The sequence below is a fragment of the Giraffa tippelskirchi genome, chromosome 10 (assembly GCF_054371585.1).
Source record: "Giraffa tippelskirchi isolate mGirTip1 chromosome 10, T2T-mGirTip1v1.2.pri, whole genome shotgun sequence".
In the NCBI taxonomy this organism is placed as follows: domain Eukaryota; kingdom Metazoa; phylum Chordata; class Mammalia; order Artiodactyla; family Giraffidae; genus Giraffa; species Giraffa tippelskirchi.
This window is the reverse complement of record NC_137284.1, coordinates 106,229,386-106,252,552: the sequence shown is the minus strand read 5'-3', so window position 1 is coordinate 106,252,552 and position 23,167 is coordinate 106,229,386. Positions and strand designations below refer to the sequence as shown.

The 23,167-nt window shown below is 39.6% G+C and overlaps 1 protein-coding gene across 1 annotated transcript in view; it reads right to left on the bottom strand.

Moving 5' to 3' along the window:
- Positions 1-23,167, bottom strand: part of AOAH (acyloxyacyl hydrolase) — a 176,446-nt gene that overhangs the window by 46,068 nt on the left and 107,211 nt on the right. Inside the window, exon 13 of the mRNA XM_081534203.1 lies at positions 9,481-9,563. Coding sequence (XP_081390329.1) covers positions 9,481-9,563 — 83 coding nt within the window. The remainder of the gene's footprint in view (positions 1-9,480; positions 9,564-23,167) is intronic.

The window sequence follows — 23,167 nt, the reverse complement described above, 5'->3', positions numbered from 1 at the left end:
AGGGCCTATTTCTGTTTGGCAAAGGTGACTTCTTTGCTACTTCCAATACTCTGTGGCTTTAAAAAATTGTCTTAAAATTTTCACTTTGAAATGATTTCTAAAAAGTTGAAATGATTTCCGAAAGTTAGAATACTAAACAAAAAGTTGCAAAAATAGAACAAAGGATTTGCACATATCCTTTCATCCAGATTCCCTAAATGTGAAATGTGAGCAAGTTTCATTATCATAGTACAGTGATGGAAATCAGGAAATTCACATTGGTTCAATACTATTGTCTACTCTACAGACCTCATTCAAATTTCACTAATTGCAGCACTGATGACCAGGGACAGGATCCAATTCAGAATTACATGTTGTATTTACTTTCATGTCTGTCTTTTTTTTTTTTTAAACGTCTGTTTTGCCTCCTTTAATCTGGGCTGATTCCTTAGTCTTTCTTTGTCTTTCATAACCTTGACACTTTTGAAGGATGCTGGCCAATTATTTTATACAATGTCCTTCATTTTGGGTTTGTCTTATGTTTCTTCATGATTTAATTCAGAATATAACTTAATAAATAAAACTACAGTAGCAGCTGCTCAGTTAAAGTACAAAACCTTTTTTCTTCCAATACAGAGATTTGGGGGAGGGGTTGGGAGGGTATATAAATAATAAGCCCTTGTACATATAATTGAATTCAGCTAAGCCTGAATTAATACTTCATTTGTAGTTTTTCTCTTAATCCTTCTTTTATTTTTTTCTTGTCTCTACCCCTTTCTGAGAGGACCACTTTTGATAAAGAAAGCTGACACAGAATGCTGGGTCAAGGTATCTAATTCTGACATTCACCTGGCCCCCAAGGCCCCCCCCAGCAAGTAAGATGGTGGCTTTAGAGACTAGAATTCAAAAGTGGGACAGCATGGCCTGGTGGGGAGCCTGGACAGACATGCTGGGGTGCCCAGTAGGATGCAGGCACAGGTTTCAGCTCTAACAAGCTAATGGACCATGGGCAAATTACTTCTCCCCACTCCCTTTCACTCTGATTCTGCTCCAAGCCCTCCTCCTTGGAGAAGAGTCTACCTTTGAATTTCATCCTCACCCCATCGTTACCCAGCTTTCTCTTCTCCTCCCCACTCCACCCATTCAGCCTTCCTAAGACATTATCCTGTAGATGGTCTGAATGTGAATTCCACATGCAGCCCTGAATTTTGTCCCCCCTGTTTTAGTTTCTCCAGGCCTGTCAGATTCTCTCCCATTCTCCATATGGTTTAACTAAAGACTAAACAGGGGAGCCATCAAGATGAATTCTTTTTTTTTTTTTTGGAGGTGTGGGGGCTGGAGTCTGGGTAGAGAGGCCAAGAAGTTTAAGATTGAATCTGGTTTGTCGTAAGGGGCTTGAGGTTGGGTTGGGTTGGGTAGATGAGACTGCAAACACATGCACTTTGGCAAATGTTAAAATTCTCCATTTTTCACACCTGTATGTTTGCAGTCAGTCTCTTGTGCCCCACTCTCCCACTGAGTGGGTTAACATATGGGTGCACAGAGAGAGGCAATCTCTCGCTATATGGACGGGCCCCTTAAGAAAACACACTCTTCAGCACTTCTGACTTTCTGAAAACAAAACAACCCCAAACAGGTGTTTACACTAGCTTTGCTAAACTTGCAAAAATAAAATGAAGGAGGTTGCTGGCAAAAAAAGACATTCTATTTCAAGCTAGTAAAGTCCCATTTGCAAACTGTAAAGAGATCCTCAGGGCAACCCCTAAGCCCATCAGATGCCCTCCTCGGCAGGCTGTGGCCATGGAGATTCAGGGCTGGGATTTGCTTGTTTCTTAAAGCAGAAGAGTCTTGTTTATTTTGAAAGGTGAGGCCTTATGAATTTTTATTTACTTTAAAATACATACTGATATTGAATACCATGTTAACATTTGTTTTTCTTCTACCCTTTATTTTAGATGGAGTGTAATCTTGTCACTCAGAGTTTTTGCCCACCATGGAGGTATTCAGGTTGGTAAAATATTACTGTGTGTGTGCTTTTCCTCTCTTCAAAGGTTAAATATAACCCCTGAGAGTTATTAGTTAAAAAAAAAGCATGCTGGGTTGACAGGTACCTACTACACGCAGCAGAGTCTGAGCTCAGGGTTGTGGGTGCATGTCCTCAGTGTCAGAGTGGGAAGCCAGACTTGAAGCAAATGACTCAGCTATAAGTGAGGAGATGCAGCCACAGAGGCAGGGAAAAAGGGCTTCAGTGAGGGTTGAATAAAAGCTAGTATTTTTTTTTAAATCATACAATAATTTTTAGATGAGCCTTTTTTTTTCTTTACTTTTGCTTTTTATTTGTTGGCTGCACCGTGCAGCATGTGGGGTCTTAGTTCCTTGATCAGGCATTGAACCTTCGACCCTGCATTGGAAGCGTGGAGTTTTAACCACTGGACCATCAGGGATGTTCCCAAAGCTAGTATTTATTCGGTCCTCCCTGAGCACCAGGCCTGAGTCCCAGTGATGAGGTCCCAAAGATTAGAACATGCAGCATGGGTGTAGGAGGTGGTTTTGGGGTCCATGTTTGCTGTGTCCACATTCCCAGCTGAATACTGACTGGCATCCATGCTTAGAGCTCTAGTCTCTGATGGGTGATCATCACTAGAGAGAAGGTGAAACCCTTCATCTGCTTCTGTTCCTTCCAACATGTTCTAGACCTTCCAACTCAACCAGTCAAGGCTTGTTCTCCAGCCCCTTCCAGCCACAGCTTCCATCTCTTGCCCCACCCATCTCAGTGCAAGGGTCCTCCACTGCCTCACCCTCAGCATTTTTTTCCTTGCCTTAACCCTGCCTTTGCCTGCTGTCTCCTCCAGCCTCTCGGGGACCCCCAACCCTGCTCCCCAGGCTGCACCCACCTTCCATTCCCCAGGGCTCCCTCTGCAGTCCCCTTATTTCTCCTCTACCCTTCATCCCAGCTCCTCTCTGACAGCCTTAGACCTGCTACCTATCAGTTTCCATCACTTCCCACTCCTATCCCTAGCCCAGCTTTTTCCTCCCAGAGGAAGCTCGCTTCTTTCTGTCAGATTCTCCAGGTGGGGCCCACTGCCCCTCACCTATCTCCATTACCTTCCTGCTTGCCACTGTTTCCATGGGCCAGGAAACTCAATGTTAGATGCCCCTCTTTCTGCCCTTGAACTCTGAAAGCCTTTCTGTCATGAACATGTGTCTTTTAAATTTATTTTTGTTTTTTCAAATCTACTTACTTCATAAAAAACATTATATTGGAAAAGTGACTGATTTTTTAAAATGCTGAGTAAATAATAGGCCAGGTGATGAAATTAGCAACAACAATGAATGATCAAGAAGCAATGTAGTTCCTCATTCAACCTTACCACAGCCTAGTGAAGTTCAAGTGTGGATTGCTATCACCCCACTTTGCAAAGGGAGCCTCATGTGGGTTTTGTGATTAATTCCTCCATGTCACATGACATAGTTTAAGGAATTGACTTTATTGGGGAAAGGGCAGACTTACAAGCTGAGTTTGTCCCCTGAACTCCATCATCCTACTGAATTTAGGTGCAGCCTTTCCCCCAGGAGGATGAGGTGAAGAATCCCACTGGAGCTGGCTTGTTGTCTAGGCAACCAAGAATGAGATACCGGCATCACCTTTGGCAATCGTGGTCATCGAACCGTGATCCCCATTTTACAGATGCAGAAACAGACCAGAGAAATTTAATAATTTGTCCAAGCCACACACCAGTTCCAGCGCCTAAATTCAAAACCAGTCTGCTATTTTTTACACAAAGGAAAAAGATTCTATGAAGCAACAAGGAGGGAAAGACCTCTGCTCTCTGTTCTCTGGGCTTTACTTTGCATCTCTGAGAAGTAAGGTGCTGTTCTGTGAAGACCCAGACCACTCCATGGTGTTTTGACCCTACCCTGACTCCCACCCGACTCCCATGCTGTTTTGGGACTTGTAAGGGGTGCTGTAACTCCTCCCCTTTGATGATGGTAAAGAAGGCTTAGCAGGAATCTCGGTGTGCCTAACCCCCAATGCCAGAGAATGAGTACCCAAATTAAGATGACTTCGACAGTTTACATTTTAAAATGCCGTATAATTGCTGACTAGGTTCATAGTAGAGGTATCTATAGAAATTTTTGAGATCTTGTATGTAAACATCAAAAGGAAAATAGCTGTTTCTTTAATTCTCACTATGCAATTTTAAAGAAATGCTTTCATATTCCATTCAGCTCTTTCTTCCCTTTTTCCTCTTTCTCTCTTACTGGTTCTGAAAAATAAGTGTATCCATAAGCATGCAGGCTGTAGAAAGCTGACTTTTTCTATATCTAATAAAAACCTTGGGGAGTAATCGAAATAACTTCGCTCTGGTAGTCAGGTTACATGCTGCATAATATCAAAGGAAACATCCATAGTGAGGAAAGCAGCAGAAAACAGGAAGAGGAGCTGGAGAATAAAGCCAGAACACTAAATAATGAGTAACTATGAGAAACTTAAAAAAAATTTTTTTTTAAATTACATCCTTAGAAAAATAGTCAAGAAGCATTTTCAAAGAAGTTATACTAGACAAAGTGTACGCTCTGTGTATTTCTAAGGATTGTGAATTTAAAGAAAAGAAAGGAAATACCGCCCCCCCCAATCCTGCAACTCCACCCCAGCATCTATTCATTAGATAAAAGTCTGACAGAAGCCATGGGTTTCAATCAAATTTTGACACGCATGTTTTTTCATGATTAGGCTCTCCTCCCATATCCTTTCTCTCTTTTTATCTCCACAATCTGAATTTTAAAGAAATGCTGTCAAGATAGTGTACCACAAAAGGAAAGATGTCGACTATAAATTGTACCGAGTACTTTTCAGAGAATTTTACTTTGGTCTTTTTGTTTTTACAAAAGATGGCTGCATACAAGTGATGTGGAGATGACATGCCTGGGGCTGGTGAGAGAGAAATGCTGCTGTTGTAGGCACGTGGGGGAGCACAGCTCCCAGTTTGTGTTTCTGGCCAAATCCTCCTCCTTATTCTGCAGCTAACAAGTACCCTCAGCAGGGGACATTGGACAAGTCCTTTATTTCGCTCAGTTTCCCTCTAGATTTTTGTTGTTGTTGTTATTTCTATATAAAACCAAAATCTTTGGGAAGCAGGTTAAAAAAAAAAAAAGAAAAAACAATCACCCATAATTTATCAAACATGATTTTGGTGTATTTTCTCATGTGCAGCTATTTTTTTCTTTTCTTTTAAAAATACAGTAGAAATTAAAGCAATATCCAATTTTACATCCTGACTTTTCTTTTGGCAGTGTTTTCTCTTTCTAAATAAAAATATATGGGGACTTCCCTGGTGGCCTAGTGGTTAAGAATCCACCTTGCAATGCAGGGGACATGGGTTCCATCCCTGGTCAGGGAACTAAGATCCCATGTGCCGTAGAGCAACTAAACCTGTGAGCCAAAACTAGGGAGACTGTGTGTGCCAAAACTATTGAGACTGCACCAAAATGAAGATCCTGCATGATGTAAGGAAGATCCTGGGTGCTGCAAATAAGATTCGATGCAGTCAAACAAAATTTTTAAAAGTACAAATAGGAAGCAATGGCTTCCTAGTAGGTCTAAAAAAATATGACGTTTTAAGCCTCATTTTCTAGAGCTGCATAATATTCCATGTGGGTGTTTTTGTTCTTTGATTTTTACAGTCTGTGTTGACAGAACTTTTGACAACACTGGGGCTGTCTGAATATCTCACTGAAGGAGAGAGAGAGGGCAACAAGCGGCCAGTGTTCACTTTATGTCTATGATGATCCTTAGCCAGATTCATTTGACAACTTTCCAATAAACTGTTGAGCATGTCCATACACAGAGAGACAAAGCTGATCTCTTTCTGCAGGTCAGTCTCAGATGATAGACTGGTGACTGTATTATCTTTGCTGGTATGTCAGTGGAGTGAGACAAGCTGGGTACAAATTCTGGCTCTGAACTTCTTATTGATGGGATCTGGACAAAATTTTTGGGTTCTCTACATCTATTTTCTCAGCTGTAACAATGTGGATATCATTCAGTTCAGTTCTGTTCAGTCGCTCAGTCGTGTCCAACTCTTTGCGACCCCATGAACTGCAGCATGCCAGGCCTCCCTGTCCATCACCAACTCCTAGAGTTTACCCAAACTCATGTCCATCGAGTCGGTGATGCTATCTAACCATCTCATCCTCTGTCGTCTCCTTCTCCTCCTGCTCTCAATCTTTCCCAGCATCAGGGTCTTTTCCAATGAGTCAACCCTTCACATCAGGTGGCCAAAGTATTGGAGTTTCAGCTTTAACATCAGTCCTTCCAATGAACACCCAGGACTGATCTCCTTTAGGATGGACTGGTTGGATCTCCTTGCAGTCCAAGGGACTCTCAAGAGTCTTCTCCAACACCACAGTTCAAAAGTATCAATTCTTCAGTGCTTAGCTTTCTTTATAGTCCAACTCTCATGTCCATACATGACTACTGGAAAAACCATAGCCTTGACTAGAGGGACCTTTGTTGGCAAGGTAATGTCTCCGCTTTTTAATATGGTTTCTAGGTTGGTCATAACTTTTCTTCCAAGGAGTAAGCGTCTTTTTATTTCATGGCTGTAGTCACCACCTGCAGTGATTTTGGAGCCCCCAGAATAAAGTCTGCCACTGTTTCGACTGTTTCTCCATCTATTTGCCATGAAGTGATGGGACCAGATGCTGTGATCTTAGTTTTCTGAATGTTGAGTTTTAAGCCAACTTTTTCACTCTCCTCTTTCACTTTCATCAAGAGGCTCTTTAGTTCTTCTTCACTTTCTGCCATGAGGTGGTGTCACCTGCATATCTGAGGTTATTGATATTTCTCCCGGCAATCTTGATTCCAGCTTGTGCTTCATCCAGCCCAGCATTTCTCATGATGTAGTCTGCGTAGAAGTTAAATAAGCAGGGTGACAATATACAGCCTTGATGTACTCCTTTTCCTAGCTGGAACCAGTCTTTTGTTCCACGTCCAGTTCTAACTGTTGCTTCCTGACCTGCATACAGATTTCTTAAGAGGCAGGTCAGGTGGTTCTCTTGAAGAATTTTCCACAGTTTATTGTGATCCACATAGTCAAAGGCTTTGGCATAGTCAATAAAGCAGAAATACATGTTTTTCTGGAACTCTCTTGCTTTTTCGATGATCCAGCGAATGTTGGCAATTTGATCTCTGGTTCCTCTGCCTTTTTTAAAACCATCTTGAACATCTGGAAGTTCACGGTTCATGTATTACTGAAGCATGGCTTGGAGAATTTTGAGCATTACTTTACTAGTGTGTGAGATGAGTGCAATTGTGCGGTAGTTTGAGCATTCTTTGGCATTGCCTTTCTTTGGGATTGGAATGAAAACTGACCTTTTCCAGTCCTGTGGCCACTGCTGAGTTTTCCAAATTTGCTGACATATTGAGGGCAGCACTTTCACAGCATCATCTTTTAGGATTTGAAATAGCTCAACCGGAATTCCATCACCCCTACTAGCTTTGTTTGTAGTGATGCTTCCTAAGGCCCACTTGACTTCATATTCTAGGATGTCTGGCTCTGGGTGAGTGATCATACCATCGTGATTAACTGGGTTGTGAAGATCTTTTATGTATAGTTCTTCTGTGTATTCTTGCCACCTCTTCTTAATATCTTCTGCTTCTGTCAGGTCCAGGTGGCTATCATTAAAGATCCTCAATTCTGATAAATATATTTTAACACATTTGATACTGGGTTGAGAGCTGCAATCTATGTGTTGTTGTTTAGTCCCTAAGTCATGTCCAACTCTTTGTGACCCCTCATAGGCTGTAGCCTACCATATTCCTCTATTCATGGGATTTCCCAGGCAAGAATACTGGAGTGGGTTGCCATTTCCTTCTCCAGAGGAGCTTCCTGACCCAGGGGTCGAACCTGCATCTCCTGCATTGGCAGGCAGATTCTCTACCTCTGAGCCACCAGGGAAGTCACTGTCATTTTCCCCTCCTTAACACTCCACAGAGATAACACAATCAGTGGTATCTTAGAACTGAAGAAATACAATATGATATGAAATAATATAATATAATATATTGTATATAACAAATACTTGTTTTATATTTGAGGGAAGAATTAGGTGAAATATTTTACATACATTGTTATTAGCATTTGCTAAGAGATTAACACCAGCTATTATTTTATCAGTAAGAAAAGAGCTATGTTGTCCTTACAACAGAACATTTGTTCTGTGTAGAATATATATTATAAAAATGTTATTTTTAGGTCATACACTTAGATAAAACTTGTACTGCTTGGGAAATTCTGTAATACTCTTGTTCATTAGAGATGGCACAGGGATGGCAAATAGGTTTAACTTTCTGTGCCAAGTCTAATCTGTTGATGATGACTGTCAGATGTGCTGTACTGTGAGATTTGCTGAGGCGGAATCTGAGTGCAGCAGACAAGAGTGCCAAGGTGTATTAGGAATATTTTCCTCAGGCTTCGGAAGATGGAGTGGCAACACACACACTAAGTGTTTGCCATCTCTGCATTATTGTCACAAAACATTACTTGGCAGCTCATTAGGCAGTAGCCAGGCCATGGTTTCATTGGAAAGACTGATGCTGAAGCTGAAACTCCAGTACTTTGGCTACCTGGTGCACAAAACTGACTTATTGGAAAAGACCCTGATGCTGGGAAAGATTGAAGGTGGGAGGAGAAGGGGATGACAGAGGATGAGGTGGTTGTATGGCACCACCAACTCAATGGGCATTAGTTTGAGTAAGCTCAGGGAGTTGGTGATGGACAGGGAAGCCTGGAGTGCTGCAGTCCAGCACCGTGTCTGGGTCACAAAGAGTCAGACACGACTGAATGACTGAACTGAACTGAACTGAAGGCCATGGTTTATCAATCAGGAGTTTTGTCAAAATTGTGTGGCAATGGACTGAATCTGGGTCCAAGGTGGGAGGTGAGAACCACACAGGGAAGAAGCAAACCCGGAAGACACAGATGTCTGGGACACACGGGAAGTGGATGGAGATCTGGAAGTCATTACAACACTCTGAAAACAAGTTCCTTTTTAAAATGGCTTTGGGGGATTTCAGCCACAAACTCTTAGCTATTTTTCTTAAAACCCCAAGCCTGGTAGAAATGTGGGTGATGCTGCACCATAGGGAAAGCGGAGTCTTTGCAACGACCTGGATTTCGATCAGCCCTTGTTCAGCTAATGTTCACTTAGTTCTTGCCTCCTGAACCTTGATGTCCTCACTTTGGCCTTTCTAGAACTTCGCTGTTGGATGACTGAGATGCCCCTGTAGTCTTTGCCTTGACTGCATCTTGTCTCGTTCTCTTTTGCTGTGGGTGAAAGGCTTTGAACCCAAGGCCCCCTCTCAGAAAAGGCAATGGTATTAGAAAGGGAATTTGTTCATTTTAGTCTTGTTATCTAATTCTCTGCTTTTGGGTACTTATGAAATAAAACCAATCATTACAGGCACATTGGTGAAGATTTAAATGGAACACTACATACCATTTTTTGAAACATTCTGATAGTCCCTGTGATTGCAGTGGTTTCTTTTCCGTAAACGAAGGTAAATAGAGTTATCTTTAATTCTGAAACAAACATATATGTGTATATTTAATTTCAGGACATTTACGTGATAGAGTTCAAAGAAGCATGTTTTTATTGTGATTTTTTAAAATGTAAAAATGAACTCAGAAAATCAAATTTCTGCAGACACATTTTCTCTAAATTGTCAATACATTACTAGGAATTGTTACAAGAACAGTTCTATAAAATGGGTTGCATTGATGTGATAAGATCAAACTTCTTCTTTTTTTTCATGAAGACTTCCAATCGTCCCTTTCTAACTTCTAACCAAGAGCTGTTGTGTTGTAAATCTCTTGAGCAAATTGATCAGTTTTACCAGCTTGATTATTTTAAACCTGACCATGTTTCCTTTCTTCTTTTGGTTGTTGTGAAGCTGTGGCAGACACTCTTGTTGTCTTTCAGATTCCTTTCTCCCCCTTCTTCCATTTTACTTTTCAATTTATTTTAATTTAATTAAAAAAATTTTTTTTGGCCATGCCATGTGGCACATGGTATCCCAGTTCCCCAACCAGGGGTCAAACCTGCGTCCCCTACATTGGAAGCGGGAGTCTTAACTGGACCACCAGGGAAGTTCCCCCAACCTTCATCCATTTTAATAGAAGTTTTAGTAGGACACGTGTCTGCCCCCCGAATGATGATGGCTTTACTCATCTTTACCTCAGCTAGGAGCGTCCACCTCACTAAGCTTTGGACCATGAGATGGAAGTGGAATTCTCCAGTGATGGTTTCTGGGAATGTATCTCAGGAAACAATTGTCTGGTGACCTTGCTTAGTCCTTTTTCTCCATTCTGATGCCCACAATAGGACAGCTGCCATTCTGGGCTATGGGGATAAGTTCTACACTGAGAAGGCAGAGGGGTGAGAGTTGAGCTCCCACATCGGACCTGGACTGCATATGTGAGAGAAATAAACTCCTCTGTTATCTTATTTAAATTCCCAGACATTGAGTTTCTCTGTTACTCATAGCTGAATCTATTGGGTTAGCCAAAGAGTTTGTTTGGGTTTTTCCATAATCGCTTACTTAACAGTCAATAATACTAATGTATACGGATCTTAGAGATGAATTTTCAACCAGTAGCAGGCTATAACTGCACATATATTAAGTCACTTCTTTGGATCCTCTTTGTCCCATCTTTGATTTTTTATCTTCTTTTGCCAAATTTTAATTTAATTTCAATACAATTTAATGTTATGTTCTCCATACTTTCATAGGCTTCCTAAAATCCTTTTTGAAATATGACCAGGTATAAACTAATGAATAATAATCAAACTCAGACATTTTTGATTATCTTCTCAAGTGTATTTTATCTTTTCTTCATTAAAATAGACTTCCTATCTCACAACCTTACATAAATCACCATTTATTTTTAAGTGTTATATAAGTTTTACTCATTGTATTAGCGTGCTTGCCAACTGTCTCAGTGCTTCAGACAGGTATGCATGTATCAGGTTTGGGATACATATTTGTATCCCAAATATGTATATATTTGGAATGCACTGAAAGTAGTGTTCTTTCTGAAGTCTAAGAAAACTAATGATAATAGAAAACAAACTTGTGGTTACCAAAGGAGAAAGGGGAAGGGGGGAATAAAATAAGGATTTAGTATTAACACATACACACTGATGTATATAAAATAGATAATGAAAAAGGACCTAGGGTACAGCCCACAGGACCACACTCAATACACTATAGTCAATATTCTGCAATAATTTATAAGGGAGAAGAATCTGAAAAAGAATATATATATATATATATCTGAATAACTTTGCTATACATGTGAAGTTAATACAACATTGTAATCAACTATACTTCAATAAAAACTCCAATCCGCGCCCCACCCCCGTCACTAAATCTTAATGACATGTATGTGTTAATCGCTGAGTCCTGTTCTACTCTTTGCAATCCCATAGATGGTAGTCCACCAGGCTTCTCTGTCCATGGGGATTCTTCAGGCAAGAATATTGGAGTGGATTGCCATGCCCTCCCTCCAGCGGATTTTCTCTACCAGTGTTTCCTGGTCGATCCAGGGTTTCCTGCATTGCAGGCAAACTCTTTACCATCTGAGCCACCAGGGAAGCCCTGAACCCTAATAACATTTCTTAATGTTAATAGAAGACCAAGATCTCTGAGCAATACTCTAATTATAGGATTTTTGCTTTGTGGTAGAGTTTTGAGGTAAGTGATTTATTTTACTTTTTAATATCAAAGTGACTCATGCACATAGTTTTCAAAATTAATTCATTTTACCTGAGTGATGTTTATTGAGCCTTATTATGTTCTAGGCACTGTTCTAGGCATCTGGATTATACCGATAAGTGAAAAAGACAAAGACCCCTGCCCCTGTATCACTGACATTCTGGGAGAGGAAAAAACCCACTAAACATCACACATAAGCAAATTATAGAGGATGCTAAAAGGAAATGGCAACCCACTCCAGTGTTCTTGCCTGGAGAATCCCAGGGATGGGGGAGCCTGGGGGGCTGCCATCTAGGGGTCGCACCGAGTCGGACACGACTGAAGCGACTTAGCGGCAGCAGCAGAAGGCAGTAATTGCTATTGAAAAAAAAAAAGAGGAGACATGGGAACTAGGATTAGAGTTGTCAGAGCAAGCACTATTGAAAAAGTGAATGTGAGCAAAGACTTGAAGTTGTGGAACAAAATAGTTGAACTATTTATGTCTACAAGACTTGCAGTGATAAATAGCAATCTCACACTCCCTATCCTGCCTGTTTTCTCCATTTTGAGAGGCAATTAATTTCAGCCTTATTTGGCTGAGCCTTTAAAAATTTTTTAAAATTATTTATTTTTGGTTGCGCTGGGTCTTTGTAACTGTGTTCAGACTTTCTCTAGTTGCAGCCAGTGGGGGCTACTCTTTGTTGTGGAGCACAGGCTCTAGGCACGTGGGCTTCAGTAGTTTTAGCATGAGGGCTCTGTAGTTGTGGCACAGGGCCTTAGTTGCTCCATGGCATGTGGAATCTTCCCAGAAAAGGGATTGAACCCATGTGGCCTGCATTGGCAGGTGTATTCTTATCCATTGTACCACCAGGGAAGTCCTTGGCTGAGAATTTTTGTATTTTCTTCCTTATTTCTACATAAAATACTTTCAAGGCTACTTCTTGCTTTTTAGTCTTTAGCGTTATCTACTCACATCCCACTATCAAGAAGAAGCTTTATCTATTTACAACAGATCTGTGGTTGCTTTTTCTTCTCTTCGCAACTCTTTTATTTCCCTGGAGTTAACAGCTGCTTTTGTTTCTCTGCTTAATGTTCCGAAGTATTTAACACCAATTTACCCTTAAATCTTTTTATAAATATTTGATCTCCTTTCAATATTCTCTGATATATCAGATAGTTTAGTAATTTCATCTTCTTGTGGAATTCTCTCCTGAAACCTCTTGACCTGCTTAATCTGGACTTGTTACTTTCTCACCCTGGTGTGCAGCACATGTCCTGGGAGCTCCCTTCTTCATCCTCCTGGGGATTTTCTTCACCTTTTTCTGACTTACTGGATATCTCATTTTCTGGAAGGCCACATTTTTCTTGTTTTTGATGGAGCATACTTTTAAATATTATGTTTGAAGGATGTGTGGGAAGTAACATTATTATTAGCATTTGTATATCTGAAACTGTTTTTACTTTTTGACTTGGTGAGGTGTAGGGTGGTGAGGTATTGCTGGTGAGGGGGAGGGTGGGCCCAGAATCACAGCCTGTCACACCATAAATACAAACACAAATAGGGTTAATAGGACTTATTGAAGAAAAAATTCAAATAGAGAAGTAGCAGTGTTCATTTGGTTTCTGAACTCTCATTATCTCATAAAAAAGTGTCTCAGACAGTACACAGCTAGACTAGCACATCTATATATTTTTAGAGAAAGAAAATTCTTGAGTATGTAAGTCACTATGTACTAGTAATAATAATAGATTTCTGGGATAGATAATTGTTTCGTTAAAAAGGAGGAGTCCCTTGGCTTCTTGCTAAACTACCAATAAGAAGAAGGAAATGGGCCTCTAGGACCATCAGAGTTTGCTCATTGGCCGATGTGGTAGATTTAAGAGTGGCTTCATATCTTTGACAATCCTACCCTTAAATCTTGGCTGTCTTGTTACTTCTTTCACCAATAAGATGTGGTGGAAGTGACACTATGCCAGTTTTGGCTTGGCTTTTAAGATTCTTGGCAGCTCTGGTCTCTTAGAGCCCTGGTCCACCATCTGAGAAGTCTATCTTTCTGGAGACATCATGTAAAAGTCACAGTGCAAGCAGCCAAGATGTCCTTCAATAGGTGAATAGACAAATGAACCAGGTATAGCCATACAATAGACTGTTAGTCATAATACAAAGAAGTGAGCTATCAGGGCATGAAAAGACAGAGATAACTTAAGTGCATATTCCTAAGTAAAAGAAGCCAATCTGAAAAGGCTACATACTATGTATTTCCAACTATGTGACATTCTGGAAAAGGCAAAATATAGAGACAGTAAAAAAAAAAAAAAAAAAAATTGGTGGTTTCCAGGGGTTATGAGGAGGGAGGGGAAGATTAACAGGTAGAGCACAGAGGCTTTTTAGGGCAGTGCAACTAACCTGTATAATACTGTAATGGTGAATATATGTCATTACACATTTGTCAAAACTCATAGAAAGCACAACACAAAGAGAAAACCCTAATATAAACTATGGACTTCAGTTAATAATATTGTATCAATGTTGACTCTTCATTTATAACAAATGTACCATACTAATGCAAGTTGTTAATAACAGGGGGAGATGAGAAGATGAGGCACATACATGGGAACTCTCAGTACTTTCTGCTCAATTTTTCTGTAAACCTAAAATTGCTTAAAAATTAAAGTCTATTAAAAAAAAAAAAGCCCTACCTGGAAAAGAAGAGAGGCCAGCTAAACCCAGCTTTCTGGTCACCCCTTCTCAGGCACTCCTTTACATGAGTGAAGCCATTTTGGACCCTCCAGCCCAGCACTAAGTGAATATCATCAAGTGTCTATGGTCAGTGCCACATGGAGAGGAAGAATTGGCCAGTCAAGTTCTGCCTGAATTTCTGAATTTCTCACAGTGCCAAACTGTGAGATATAATAATGACTTGTTTTAAGCCACTGAAGTTTGGAGTACTTTGTTACACAACAATAGATATCCAGAAAGGATGCTTATAGAATTCTAGGTTAATTTCATTTTCCCTCAGAAGTTTGAAGGAATCAATTCATTGGCTCCTGGCCTCCCAGTGTTGTTGTCTGAAGTTATTCTGTGTCTCAATCCTTTAGGAATCTGAGTAGCGTCCATTCTAAGTGTTCTGGAGCATTGTGATGATAGGCTTGGCCTGGTTTTATTTTCATTCAGAGTTAGACATTTGATGGACCCTTTCAACCTGGAAATTCATATCACTCAGTTCTGACATATGTTCTTGAATTATTCCACTGATGGTTTCTTCCTTTCTTAGAACTCCTGTTATTTGAGTATCGGGTCACCTAGTCTGGTTCTCTGATTTTCCTAGTTTTTCTGTCCTATTTTCTAACTCTTTGTCTTCTATTCTATTTTCTGGATAATATCCTCAACTTGATTTTTTTTTTTTCAATACATCTATGAAAATCTTCCTATGTCATTAGTATAATTTATCTTTTTTTTTTACCTGAATTAATATCTCCTCTTGCCTTTTTGAAGATATTCATTTTAATTACTTTTATAAGTGGGATATTGTTGTTGCTGTTCAGTCACCAAATCAGGTCTGACTCTAATTAGAGTTAAAAGTTGTTCTTTTGAATATGGTTTCTGTCTTTTTGAAATTGGTTTTCTCTTTATTTTATGTTGTTTTTTACATTTGAAGTTTTTCTAATGTATCTGATGATCTTGGGTTGTTGGCTTATGTTTAAAAGTGGAAATTAGTTGAAATCTTAAAAGGGGATTGGAAAGTAGGCCTGCTGGGTGTGGCTTGCTATCTATGGTCCTCACTAGTGCGTAAGTTGGCTGGGTCTTTCTCAAGGAACCACTGCTGTAGAGTCTTTGGGGCTCCTTCCTCTTGGGATGTGCAGATTCCCCCGAGAAGAGTCTTCTAGTCTCCAACTGGGTTGCCAGCTTTCTGGGGCCAGCGGTGGATGGACCTTAGATTCAGCATGCTTGTGTTTTCATAGGGTGTTCCTTACCACATTTTGTCTGGTGTCTCCCAGTCCAGAAGCTCTTGATTTTGGCATCCCCAGGGAATAAACCCTAGTCTTATTCAGAATAAGGGAAGGGAAGCTATCTGAGGATCTTACTACTTCTTCAGTAATCTTCCAACCTCTTCCAACTACCACTTGTTTTTAGCCTCACTTTCATTTCTAGAACTACTATATGGAGCCAGTTCCCAAGTCCTTTGGGATTCTGCAGTGTAGACTGGTTTATTTCTCAGTCTTCCATCCTCCTAGCTTAGGATGCAACTTTCCTGAATCGACTAAGTCACTTACTACTTGTCCTTGTGTTTCTGGTTTTCAACATTTTGTGACTGCTGGCTCTTTCTGTTCTCTTTGTACTTGTGGACAAATTCATTTTCTGTCATTTTAGTGAGGTTTCTCAAGGGAGAGAAGTAAATGCTTTGTTCAATCTGCTATTCTACCCAGAAGCCTGAAATGAATACTTTATCCACTGCATCATTTATGCCCTCTGCGTTGACTATTTTATTTCAAAAAAGCAGATGGGAAATGAACATTAGATCGGAGTTCAATGCTAAAATAATTTTACGGTCAATAAAGAGGGGTTATTTTCCTTTGGGAAAGTAACTTTTACCAATATTTAGACAGAAATATATTTTTGACATCAAAAATCATTTCTAAAAATAGAATTTATGTACCAAAATACTGTTTTGCTCTTGACCTGCTTATGGAGAGTAAATAGTGTGGATATTAATAATATAGGTACAGTTCTAATTCTTTCATTACAGAAAGAATATAGAAATCTTTACAAATAGCTGAATAGTTCCATTACTATTTCTGACCACAATTACTATTTCTGAATTTTGGAGATGAGGTTTTGTACTAAGTACTAGAAACTATTTCACCTAATCAAAGACACTATTTTCTTTCATCCTCATTCTCAATACATAATCTCCCTTATAAATTTTAGGAATTAAATTTCTCATGCAATGCTCAGGGATTCTAAAAAGATAGAAGGATCAATACAATATGTTGAGAAGCCTGTAATACAATATTTGAGATGCCTATAAATAGAAAAGATTGCTTAATAGAAAGTTATTTATATACAGGGTCAGTGTAACTTGAATGAATAGGCTAAGCTGAGGATACCATGCATAGTAAGGTTAACTGTGATCACCATTCTGGTTTCACATCCCCCCTCCGTTTGCTCCTCCCTCTCTTTCAGACTCAGGTTTCCCATATGATCTTTATTTCTCTATTTTTCCTCTGTTCTACCCAGTCCAACAGAGGAAAACCCAGTACAATGGGTTAGTAGAAGAGGTGACAGCTTCAGTTCTGTAACTGAGGAGTGCGGAGAAGGAGTGCTTAAAAGTTTTCTTTCTTATACCTTCCACACTGTCTAAGATAGGCGTGTCCTCAACATCCAGAGTAGGCTTGAAAGTTCACCATATTAAAGTCCCAGTTTTATCAGCCCCATCTATTGTAGGGCCTGGGAAGTACAGCCATTTCACTGACACACTAGTCAGATTTTGATTTCTAACACCAACATTCAGAACAGATAAATCTTAGATCTACTAGTGGCTTTTTCCAACATGGGCCCAGAAAACACACAAAACCCCACTTTATCTAAGAACCTTCTAAGGATCACCACCCCTACTCCATTTCACTATGACTGAAAGAAAAACACAACAAGAGAAAGAGTAAAACCCAGAATAAGTCTCAAGAATAATGCAGACAAATGGGTGGCTTTAAAACTGAAAAAACGGTCACATCCTTTGTTGACTCAGAGCAGAACCCATTTGGAGAGAGGCAACAAAAACAGTTTCCCAAAGGGTTTAGCATATCAGAGGTTTTGGGGATAAACCAAGTATAATATTATTGAAGCAACAGAGATGTATCAAGTCCTTATGAAGATTCTGAATCTATTTCCAAACTCTCATCAGGAGCACAGTCAGTTTGGGTGTAAGTTCTGAGATACTATCAAGCTGAATATCAGGGAGTAAGTCACACACAAAAACTTTGGGGCTTGGAAGGCTAGCAACAAGGTGAGGGAGAGATAAACGGTAACATTTGATGTGAAGGATTAGGACAGGGGAGTGTAGAGGAATAAAGATGGATAACTTAGAGACAACATAGATTTTATTCAGGGACCTCTACGACTAGGAAGTTTTAAGAAAAGGGTGAATAATTTTCTTTCCAAGTGGTTGAAGGTCAGGCCAGCATGGGGCCAGGGAGATAGAATAAAGAATTTTTTAAATTCCTTCTAGTTCTTTGATACTAGCCACAGCCCAGAGCCCTTTATAAACCTTAATTCACTACATCACAGAAGAACCAAGGTTTCAGCCTCAGAGAGAGATAAACATGTAGAATATGCCTCGTTGTGTATTCAGAGAGTCTGGCAATGGGCTAATTATGCAGGGGGAGTTTGCAGGGGTGAGGATGACTGCAGAGGAGGTCTTAGGAGTTCAGACTTGAAAAGATTAGCAAGACAGCATGATAGATTTTGAATCTGGAGCGGCAAAATAGTACAGGGAAATAGACTTCATGGGCATCATGTTCAATAATTCATGAGCTGCTGTACTCACACGAAGCTTCTTACCTGTTAACTTTCCACTAAGATTCCTTTCTCTGACCTTCTCTAAGCTGGCAGCATTATAACTCTCTTCATCCTCATGTTTGCAGCCTCAGATATGATTCTGGGCAACTGTATCAGGGTAAACATTAAACTGTGATAAAACTGGGAGATTTAAGCCTGTGGATATTTTTAAATCCGAAAAGATCACTTGTGGCATAGAAGAAGATTGTTTTAGTAATCTCAACAGTGTTTCTCAAAGGATGCTCTGTTCAACACTAGTTTCTTGAGATATATCTTTCTCATAAAACACACACACATTACATAGCTCTATGGTCAAATTAGTTTAGGAAATGTTTCATATTATACCTTGGAGCTATGCAAAGCTTTTGGGGCTTATTGAAAGCTCTGATAAACCTTACACTGATTAAGCTTGTTTTCCTTTATTTAAATCAGCACTTCCAAAACTTATTTGACCTAGGAATCTTCTTAAAAATGTGCGTAATACCTTTTAACATCTTGTGGAACTAGTGCTTCACAGAACAGGTTTTGAAGAACATTGATGAATTATCTCTGTGATCTATATTTGAGCATTATGGCACGGCCTAAAATCTCAAGTTCAGTCAGCTATAAGAATCCTACTAGAAAAATTTGGTGGTTGTACATATACTTTGATCTATCTAGACTGCAGTCAAATTATATCATTCTAGACAAAAATTCACATCAGTGCTTAATTTCTTCAAATAACAGATCTTTCCTTTGTTTTATTCTTTCTACTTGACTACTGAATGGATAATTTTACTTTAAACTTATTTTCTCCAATTTGTTGACTGCAGTTATTTTAATATTGTGATGACTTTTTGCTAATTTCTTGTAGAACATATTTATTTTAGAACACACTTAGAAATCCAAGGGCTTAAGTTACACTGATTTATTTTTATGTGCATCCCGTTATGCAGCTGGTGATTCAATTCATGCTGTTTATACTCCTCCTCTCTTGTCCCTGGCGTTTTCCCTAAAATGTTAATTCCTGCAAATCTGATTTGATTTAGGCAATCTGAGAAACTGCAAGGGAAGGAGGTTTGTAGATTGTACCATATTCTGCAAACGTAAAGAAATGTCATTATGAATTTACTCAATGATTCTTATTATTGAATACCAACCACAGTGCCACACAATGTGCCAGGGGCTCAGGCTTCAGAGCGAAGTCAAGCCTGATTCCTGTACTGGAGATGCAGAGTCTGGTGTGGGGTGGGTGGAGTAGGGAGACAGTGAGTAAACAGTTATGACAAATGAGATGATATTGGTATTAAAGGAGCAAAATAGGAGCACAGGAGAGAATTGTGGAGTCAGATGGGGGTTAGTATAAAGATGCTGTCCAAGGAACTGACTCCTAACTTTGGTTGTTGAAGTACAAATGGGAGTAACTAGATATGACAAAGATGACTTAAATGCCTATGAAAAATACTCAAACTCACTCATAATCAAGAGGTTATATATGAGAACAATATGTAATAAAATAAAATGCAACAATAAAACAATATGCAATAAAATACTTTTTGTTAGATTGGAAAAAATTAAGAAAATGGGCAATATTCAGTATTGACAAAGGTGTGGGGCAACAAGTATTCTTATGCAATATTTTGGGGAATGTAAATTGGTGCAGCCCTTTTGGAAAGATTATAAAAAATTAAAAATGTATAATTTCTGATCCAGCAACTTTTTTCCTGAAGACATTCTCACATGTAGTCATAAAGAGAAACAGGAAATTCATTAGAGAACTAATGGAATTCGTGAAGACTTGGAATTAAGTTGATTGTCCATCAATAGGAGAATGAAACAACCATACTATGAAATATCATGCACAATTGCATCAGAATGGAAAATGCTTCAAGAACTATTATGGAAGCATTAACTTATACTATATTTAACTGCAGATGGTGATTGCAGCCATGAAATTAAAAGACACTTTCTCCTTGGAAGGAAAGTTATGACCAACCTAGACAGCACATTAAAAAGCAGAGACATTACTTTGCCAACAAAGGTCCATCTAGTCAAGGCTATGGTTTTTCCAGTAGTCATGTATGGATGTGAGAGTTGGACTGTGAAGAAAGCTGAGTGCCGAAGAATTGATGCTTTTGAACTGTGGTGTTGGAGAAGACTCTTGAGAGTCCCTTGGACTGCAAGGAGATCCAACCAGTCCATCCTAAAGGAGATCAGTCCTTGGTGTTCATTGGAAGGACTGATGTTGAAGCTGAAACTCTAATACTTTGGCCACCTCATGCGAAGAGTTGACTCATTGGACAAGACTCTGATGCTGGGAAGGATTGGGGGCAGGAGGAAAAGGGGACGACAGTGGATGAGATGGCTGGATGGCATCACCGACTCGATGGACATGAGTTTAGGTAAACTCCAGGAGTTGGTGATGCAGGGAGGCCTGGCGTGCTGCAATTCATGGGGTCGCAAAGAGTCGGACACGACTGAGCGACTGAACTGAACTGACTGATGCACAGTATGATGTCATTTATGGGAAAACCCCAACAAAGCATTTATTTCTTTATGTACAACACATAGAAAGGGTCTGTTAGGAAACCACACTAAATTGATAACAGGGCTTTCTTCTGGGAATGGGAATGAAATTGGGGGGGGGGCTTTGATTTTTTTATTATATAACAGTATTTTTTGTAAAATAAAAATGTGTTCATGGTTTGAATAAATAAATTAAAAAATAAGTAGGGTTAAAGGGGACATTGTCTCAGTGGAGAGATTTGTCAGTACAAGGCAGGAAGAATCCTGGGCTAGGAGTCAGTGTCCTCAGATGGCCCTTCCTGCCCCAAATCCTGCCTCTAGTGCCTACATTCCATCCCTTCCTGCCTTGTCTAATAACTGTTCCTGCCTTTGTCTGCCTTTCTCCCTCCTTTGGCTCTTTCTATCTCTACAAGCATGCAATAGGATTTCTCATCTAAAAATGTCCCCCTTATCTCTTATTCTCCATGAACTCTCACCTCACTTCTCTGCTCCCTTCGATAGTAAAACCTGTTTAGAGTTGTGTATGTTCACCTGCATTTACTTCATTACCATCTGAACCTATTCTCTCCAATTGGACTTCCATCTCTGCCCCATGAAACGTGTCTGGTCAGAGTGTCACCATGATCACCATCTGGACACTCAGTGGTTCTTCCCAGTGCTCATCCTCCTCTCCCTCTCCCCCCATCCAGCATCGGGGCACTTCTCCTTTGGAAATACTTGTTTCACTTGGCATCCAGGACACTGACTGCTTCCAGTCTCCTTTCCCTTTAGGGCGGTTCCTTCTCTTCCCTAACCTCTACATGTTGGCATCCCCCAGCCACTGTCCTCAGCCACATTTCTTTTTCACACTCACTCCCTGTAATAGAAGGTCTCAATTTTTTGCTCTCAGGACCACTTTACATTCTTAAAATTATTGAGGAAATCGGAGAGCTTTTGTTTATGTGAGTTATAGCTGTCCATATTTATATACTGGAAATTAAAACTTAGAAATTTAAAAGATCATTTAATTATTTATAATATAAAATAATAAATCCATTACATATTAACATAAATGAAATATTTGTTTTCTAAAAACATTTTTTTCCAACTCCTCCCCCAATTAGTGGAAAGAAAGGCATCATTTTACCATTTGGCTAATGTCTTTAATGTCTGACATTATAAGACAACAGGGTTCTCAAACTTGCTTCTGCATTTGTCTGTTGTGATGTGTCCTTTTAAGGGAACTATATGAGGGAAAGTTTGTCTTAAATATACATTTAGGTGGAAAAGGGAGTGAAATTTTAATATCCTTTTTAGAAAACAACCAATAGCCTTCTTTGATTCTATACCAAAACTCAGCAAGTAGTTATCTCTTAAAAGGCTGATTAGTTGCCATATGGAATCTGAAATGGACTTTTTGCACCATGTTACATTCAAGTGATCTAGCTTGTCCTTTGAATGGCATGATTTACCATATCAAACACTGGTCATTTAGAAAATATTGGTTCACTGAGTTATGCAGATATTCCAAATGTTGATACAACTTATGATGTTGTTGTTCTTGTTCAGTCGCTAAGTTATGTCTGATTCTTTGTGACCCTGTGGACTGCAGCATGCCAGGCTTCCCTGTCCTTCACTATCTCCAGAGTTTGCTCAAATTCATGTCCATTGAGTCAGTGTTGCCATCCAACTATCTCATCTTCTGTCTCCCCCTTCTCTTCCTGCTCTCAATCTTTCCCAGCATCAGGGTCTTTTCCAAAGAATCAGCTGTTCACATCAGGTGGCCAAAGTATTGCAGCTTCAGCTTCAGCATCAGTCCTTCCAATGAATATTCAGGATTGATTTCCTTTAGGGTTGACTAGTTTGACATCCTTGCTGTTCAAGGGACACTCAAGAGTCTTCTCCAGCACCACAATTCGAAAGCATCAATTCTTCAGCACTCAGCCTTCTTTATGGTCCAACTCTCACATCCATACATGACACCTTATGACACAATATTGAAAAATCATACTTGTTGCTAGCACCATGTATCTCACTAGAAAGGACTTGGAGTAATAGGAAGTTGTCAAGTTCATAGCAGAAGATACAATTTTTCAAAAATTCTAAATTTTCTCTGAAAGCTCAAATTTTACGATTGGCAACCAATACTGTCAGTTGTTTTCCTTGAAGTGACAAGCTCATTTCATTCATTGTAGATATAATACCTGCCATATATCCAAGTCTAAATAACTATAATTTGTTTTCCAGTCTTTTTCAATGAAAGGCGTTCCATGAAAACTGACTAATTCAGTTTTCAACTCCATCACACAAGTGCCTTTCTTTAGGCCAAACATCATGTTTTGTTATGCAGCAGAAGTGCTCTAGGCATATTTCTGTTTCATCAGATGACA